The 6,609-nt window shown below is 45.1% G+C and overlaps 1 protein-coding gene across 1 annotated transcript; it reads left to right on the forward strand.

The window, feature by feature from the left end:
- Window positions 1–2,470: 2,470 nt before the first annotated feature.
- LOC123773554 (general transcription factor IIF subunit 2-like) lies at window positions 2,471–3,223 on the forward strand. Its single transcript, XM_045767344.2, has one exon. It carries the CDS (start codon window positions 2,471–2,473, stop codon window positions 3,221–3,223), a length of 753 nt encoding a protein of 250 aa, XP_045623300.2.
- The last annotated feature ends 3,386 nt before the right edge of the window (window positions 3,224–6,609 follow it).

Below are 6,609 nucleotides of genomic sequence, written 5' to 3' on the forward strand. Positions count from 1 at the left end.
TCACTGCAGGCTGCTAAACTACGCGGACGACTTTGTCATCATCATAAAAGGAAGGGATGCGGCGCGCCTTGCACCCAAATGCTTAGACTACATCAGTAAAGTGGCAAAACAGATTGGGATCAAACTCAACCCCTCAAAGTCAAAGGCCATGCCCATAAAAATAGCGAAGCCCAACATCCAACTCACAGTACAGGGTCAACCAATAGAATGGGTCGACACCTATCAGTATCTAGGAATCATCCTGGACACACACATGAATTTTAATGCTGAGGTCACATACTTGAGAGAGCGAACTGCGGCCCGGACGGCAATCCTCAGGTCGCTAACCTCCCTTTCTGGAGGAGCCAATCAGCAAGTCCTTCGCACATACTATGTACAGGCAGTCAGATCAGTGATCGATTATGCCGCACCTGCACTCACAAATCTATCACACCAACAGTGGAAAAAGCTTGAAGTTGCCCAAAACAATGCTATGAGAGCTGCACTGGGAGCCCCCATGTGGACCAGGCTTGAAACTCTTAGACTGGAGACGGGTTTGCCCTCTCTACAAGAAAGAATATCACAAAGGACAGCTACAATTATCAGTAAGATAATTATTTCTTCTGATCCAATCCCAGTACGGCAGGCTTTGGTGGTTGGACTTGGCCAAAACAATGGAAACTCTTGGGTTGCAAGAGCAGGAAAAGTCCTAAACAGACTACATTTAAAAACATGATTCTTGATAGAGAGGGTGATCATCCACACCCAAATTACACTCCTTCCGCGCCGTGGGAAGAGCCTACTTTCAAAATAGTAATAGAAAGTCTCCCAATGAAAAAGGCTGCCTATGATCCGATAATCCTAAGGCGCATAATAGAAGAGCAAATGTATAGCATAGCAGTAGCAGGAACCACCCACATCTTCACAGACGGATCGGTGGACACAGAAAATGAGAGTGCTGGCGCTGCTCTTTGCACGACCAGCGTTCAGGCATATTGGAGACTGGGAGGACTAGTATCATCAACCCAAACTGAGCTGTTCGCCATACAACAGGCGTTCGCATATGTGATTGCACAAAACACTCAAAATGCAATCATACACACAGACTCAAAAGCTGCACTTCAAATACTAGGACAAAAACAGTGGAAAGATAATGTGGAAATAATTACCACCATTTTGTATCAAGGAGCAGTCGCTAAAGGCAAAGGCCTCAACATAACTTTAAACTGGATCCCATCCCATATTGGAATCCCATTAAATGAAAAAGCTGATGAAATTGCTAAATTGGCAACTCGTCATCCAGTGACGAGTTGCAATTCAACTCAGCCTAGAGAACATTAAAAAACATCATCACCAAAAAACTCTCACATCTCAACAAAGCCTACCTACACCAGAGAATAGCTGAAGGTTCGCCATCTGCAACATGGTATCTTCATGCAACCAAATTAGAAAGGTTAAATATCCCAAAAGGAATCCACAGGGAAATAGCAGTTAGGCTATATAGACTACGTCTAGGTTACAGATGCAACTGGGAGATTGGTGAACCCCGACAAAGAGAGTGCATCTTCTGCCAAACTGTCACAGAAAAAAGCCATTACTTCACTATCTTCTGGAATGTGAAGCAACCAGTGACCTTAGAAGAGCTTTAAGAGTTCCTGAATCATGCAGTGGCCACCCTGAAGCCATCAACACAGCCACTCTCCTGGTCAACAAAGGTATCCAGCAGCTGGACACCCTCATAAAGACTGTGAAGCAGTATCCTCCCCCACGATAACAGCTTGATGGTTAAATGCAACCTCAGAACACTGGGAAAAAAAAATTGTACCACTTACGGGCTATGCCCGTGTACCACTAAAATTGTACCACTTACGGGCATGCCCGTGCCACCTCTTGGGTGGCTAAATCTTTATCAATCAATCAATCAATCTTGATCAGCACCATCTGGTCACCACTTGGTCCGGGAGACATCTCCCATCACGCAGGGTGCAGTCGCGCCTCCACAGATCTCCAGTATCAGCTCTTGATACTGGTAATGGCTCAAAAGGGCCACCACTTACGAGCAATTCCTGCCCGTGCCACCTTTTGGGTGGCTTCATCTTCATCTTAACACATTCACAAGGGAGACATCTCCCGTCACTGCACAGGGTGCATTCGCACCTCCACAGATCTCCAGTATCAGCTCTTGATACTTGTAATGGCTCGAAAGGGCCACCACTTACGGGCTATTCATGCCCGTGCCACCTCTTGGGTGACTTAATCTTCATCAATCAGTTGGTCACAAGCAGTACCACCACTGCAGTCACTCTCTCCATCACCTGTGTTCCCTTACCAACACCACTCCCAACCACCAATCACCAGGTGTATTCAACAACAACCACCACATCGACAAACTTCACCAGCCCTCTTCCAGATATTTTCTGAAACACTAGCACGTGTCGGAAAGACGTTTTATAAAGTGGTCAAGTAACTATATATTCTCGTGTTTTCCATCATGAGCCAACAGTCTAAGATGGACTTGGATATTACGAATTGCAGCCGTGGGCTGTGGCTGGTCAAGGTACCTAAATATTTGGGGGACAAATGGGCAGACTGTGCTGGTCATGACGTTGGAAAGCTTAAGATCACCAAGGTGCCTGGTAAACCTCCGACAATAACCTTTAAATCTAGTGAACATACCTTGAAGGACGGGAAAATTCCTCGAGAGCACAAGGTAATTTCTCATAGTTTAAAAGAAATGACACTCGGAGTTCTTTCTGAACCAGATCTCGGCAGCAGCAGCTCGGATGCTGCAGTTTCCGAGACACAGCAATTGTCCTTTGAGGGACAAGTCATCCACAAACTAGAATGTCAGCCTGTAGTGGACGACTACTATATCAATCAGAAAAGGGAAGCTGTGAAGAAAGCTGCCCAGTCTCTTCATACAGTAAAGCTTATTGACAGACCCCTCAACGGCTATAAGCCTATTTCACACCATAAACATAATGTTCATTTAGAGCAGAAGAAGAAGGCAGGAGGCAAGACGATTCGTGATGATAAAGATAAGGTCATGGAGTTGTTGTTTGCTGCATTTGAAAAGCATCAGTATTACGATATTAAGGATCTCCACAACATTACCCGACAACCAATCACATATCTAAAGGAGATCCTGAAAGACCTATGTAACTATAATGTTAAGAATCCTCACAAGAATATGTGGGAACTACGAACCCGAACCCGGATCCAGCGTCCGAGCACGGAGCAGTGACAACCGCGCCATCTGTGGGTCAGCTCCCGAAACCCCCTCCAAACGGACGACGACACCTGGTGAGGACGACGTAGATTGGCCACAAGGGCCAGTTTCCAGTCCTGTGCAGCTCACAACACAGCCGCTCCTGACCTCTGGTGAGGTGGTGCTCCGACGACAGCGCCATCTATGGAGTGGATACGTCAGGCGTTTGTGCCTGAGCCCGTAAGTGAGGTGCCTTAGTGTGTCCCAGTTATTGATGACGTGTCTGCTTACAGAGTCGACCTGGGACTGCTGTGATTGGAGTTGAGTCAGTCTACCCGAGGCAGCCGTCTCCATTCCGTGTGCTTTGCTGCAGCAGCTGTGAAGTCGTCCCCCGGAAGAACACTGTGGTGTTACCCTGCCAGTGGAGTGGCAGTTGAAAGGATCGTCGTTCCCGGGACCGACTGCTGGAGACGTTTATCCACTGGGGTATTGAGGACAGGTGAGTGATTTGTGGTGTCACACGAGACTCCTGTCTAGGGCGTTCCCCTTATATCGTTCGTAGAGTGGCCTGACCAGCCTTGCTGATCCGGAACCTGCCAGCAGACCAGCTGGACGTGTGGTTGACGGCCTCCACGGCGGTGCCCCCAGTGGACCTGTGTTTTGGCTGACCTGTGGCCAGGGTAGGCTCAACTTCTCAGAGGATTCGTTGTGAGGCCACGAAAGCACCGAGGACTCAGCACCGAGAGAGAGTTGAACCAGTCTTCAGGAGAAGACGATTGTGCGATTCTTCAGTACGAAGACATATGTGTACAGTGTTAATACCCCTCCCCCTGTGTAATCTTTTTATATATTATTTATTGGTGGTGGTCAATATATTATATTAAGTTTTTGCCTTTGTTTCCCTTCCCCTTTAAGTTACTTGCGTCACGGATCACATCCCTTGAAAGCCACTACTGGCTTGGGGTCGGATACAACTTCCTCTAACAACATCAGAGTAAGAACCCCGTTGCGTCCCGAGAGGGCCGTAACAGGGAAGCTGTGAAGAAAGCTGCCCAGTCTCTTCATACAGTAAAGCTTATTGACAGACCCCTCAACGGCTATAAGCCTATTTCACACCATAAACATAATGTTCATTTAGAGCAGAAGAAGAAGGCAGGAGGCAAGACGATTCGTGATGATAAAGATAAGGTCATGGAGTTGTTGTTTGCTGCATTTGAAAAGCATCAGTATTACGATATTAAGGATCTCCACAAGATTACCCGACAACCAATCACATATCTAAAGGAGATCCTGAAAGACCTATGTAACTATAATGTTAAGAATCCTCACAAGAATGTGGGAACTCAAGCCCGAGTACCGTCATTACAAGCTTGCCGAAAAGGCTGTGGAAAATTCAGTGTATGATTAGGTTCATACTAAACTTTGTTTCACAGTACAAAGGTAAAGAAAACGTGAAAGATCCAGGCAAATATTAGCCTCATACTCCAAGTCTGAGGTTATGATCTACCTTGCGGTGCTTGTGCCTCTATCCGCTGCCCTTTACTGCAAGCCACGGCCGCTGCTCTGTCCCGTCTTCCAGACTGTGCAGTATCAGGACGAGTGGCAGAATGTACACAGAGATCGTGGTGTTTCCCATCAACCAGATCCTCCTCAACACCGTGTTCCAAGTCAGTGATGTTCACCTGATCCGGTCAGGTGAAGTCACAGTGAGAGGTTGTGTTAACCGGAGCTCCTGAGTGTTGTTATATTATCATAGCAATATGGAAGTTGTAGTGAAGGACCTGGTGACTCTAGTGGGAGCCCTGAGGACAGAGTTGGACTCTCTGCGGGAGGAGGTGCGTCAGCTTAAAAAACAACGAGAAGTAACGAAGGAGGAGACCAGCAGTAAAGGGACCTCGTCTTGGAAAGTTGCGAAAGACAGGGGCCTTAAGAAGACTTTGATAAAGCCGCCTTCAAACGCCATAGCAACTTCAAATTCATTTGACGTTTTGGAGGACGAGTGCTGTGGAGAGACTGTGGATCGCGCAAAAGGGAAAGCAACGAAGAGAAAGGAAGCGCAGGCCCCTCAGAAAGTAAAGGAAGTACCTAAGCAAACATTAGTTGTGGGAGATTCCCAGATAAGGTATTTGGATAGAACGTTTTGTGCTAGAGATAGGGGGAACAGGTTAAGGGTTTGCTATCCCGGAGCTGGCATTGGTGATATTATAAACAACATGAATGATATTATGGCTGGTAATGGGAACAATCCCATTATTTGCATTAGCGTGGGAGGAAATGATGTTGGTCGAGTCAGGAGTGAGGAACTGATTCAGAGGTATAAAACAGCCATAGAGTTAGTTAGGAGCAAGGGAGGAATCCCGATCATATGTGGCATTCTTCCAAGAAAGGGAGTGGGAAATGAATGGATATCGAGGGCACTTGGTGTCAATTGCCGGCTGGAAAGATATTGCAAATCAAATGCAATATCTTTCATAGACAACTGGGAACACTTCTATGGAAGAAATGAAATGTATGCTCGTGATGGGGTGCATCTATCGAGAGCTGGGGTTGTTGCTGTTGCGAACTCGCTAGAAGAAGTGGTTAGAGGTGTTTGTTTGGGTTTAAACTGTTAGTAAATAGAGGTATGGGAATTGATTTGGAGGAAGGAGGTAATAAAAGTATGTGTTTGTGGGAGAAAGGAATTGGCAAAACGATCAGGGAAAGAGAAGGTCCGCAAAATAACAATTCACTTAGGGTATATTACACTAACAGTAGAAGTCTAAGAAATAAAATTAACGAATTAAATGCTCTTGTCTGCACAGAAAAAATAGATATTATTGCACTTACCGAAACGTGGATGAATGTAGAAAATATAGAACTATTAGCTGAATATCACATATATGGATTTAAACTATTTCACACAGATAGATATATTAGACGAGGAGGTGGAGTAGCCATATATGTTAGGGACAATTTGAAATGTAGTCTCAAAGAGGGAATCAAAACAGAGCCACACACAGAAACTATTTGGATTGAATTAAACGAAAAAGCTAATAATATTATAATAGGAGTAATATATAGGCCACCAAATTTAGACAGAATGGAAGCAAAGCATCTATGGGATGAAATATCTAGAGCATCTAGATCTAACAGTATTTATGTCATGGGTGACTTTAATTTTAGCGGAATAAACTGGTTGAACAAAACAGGGAATAGTGAAGCAGAAGATTTTCTAGAATTAATTGACGATTGCTTTCTTACGCAACACATTAAGGAACCAACACGGGAAAATAATATTTTAGATTTAGTGTTAACTAACAGGGAAACGCAAATTAATGACATCGAAATAGGGAGTGAGCTAGGGAGCAGTGATCACAAAGAAATCAGATTTAGCATAGAATGGAATAGACCAGTAGGAGAAAATTCTGTTAAAGTGCCAGATT

This window comes from Procambarus clarkii, chromosome 72 (genome assembly GCF_040958095.1).
Source record: "Procambarus clarkii isolate CNS0578487 chromosome 72, FALCON_Pclarkii_2.0, whole genome shotgun sequence".
NCBI classification, from domain to species: domain Eukaryota; kingdom Metazoa; phylum Arthropoda; class Malacostraca; order Decapoda; family Cambaridae; genus Procambarus; species Procambarus clarkii.

Coding starts and splice junctions, on each gene's coding strand:
- LOC123773554 (XM_045767344.2), top strand. CDS start 2,471: ATGAGCCAACAGTCTAAGATGGACTTGGATATTACGAATTGCAGCCGT.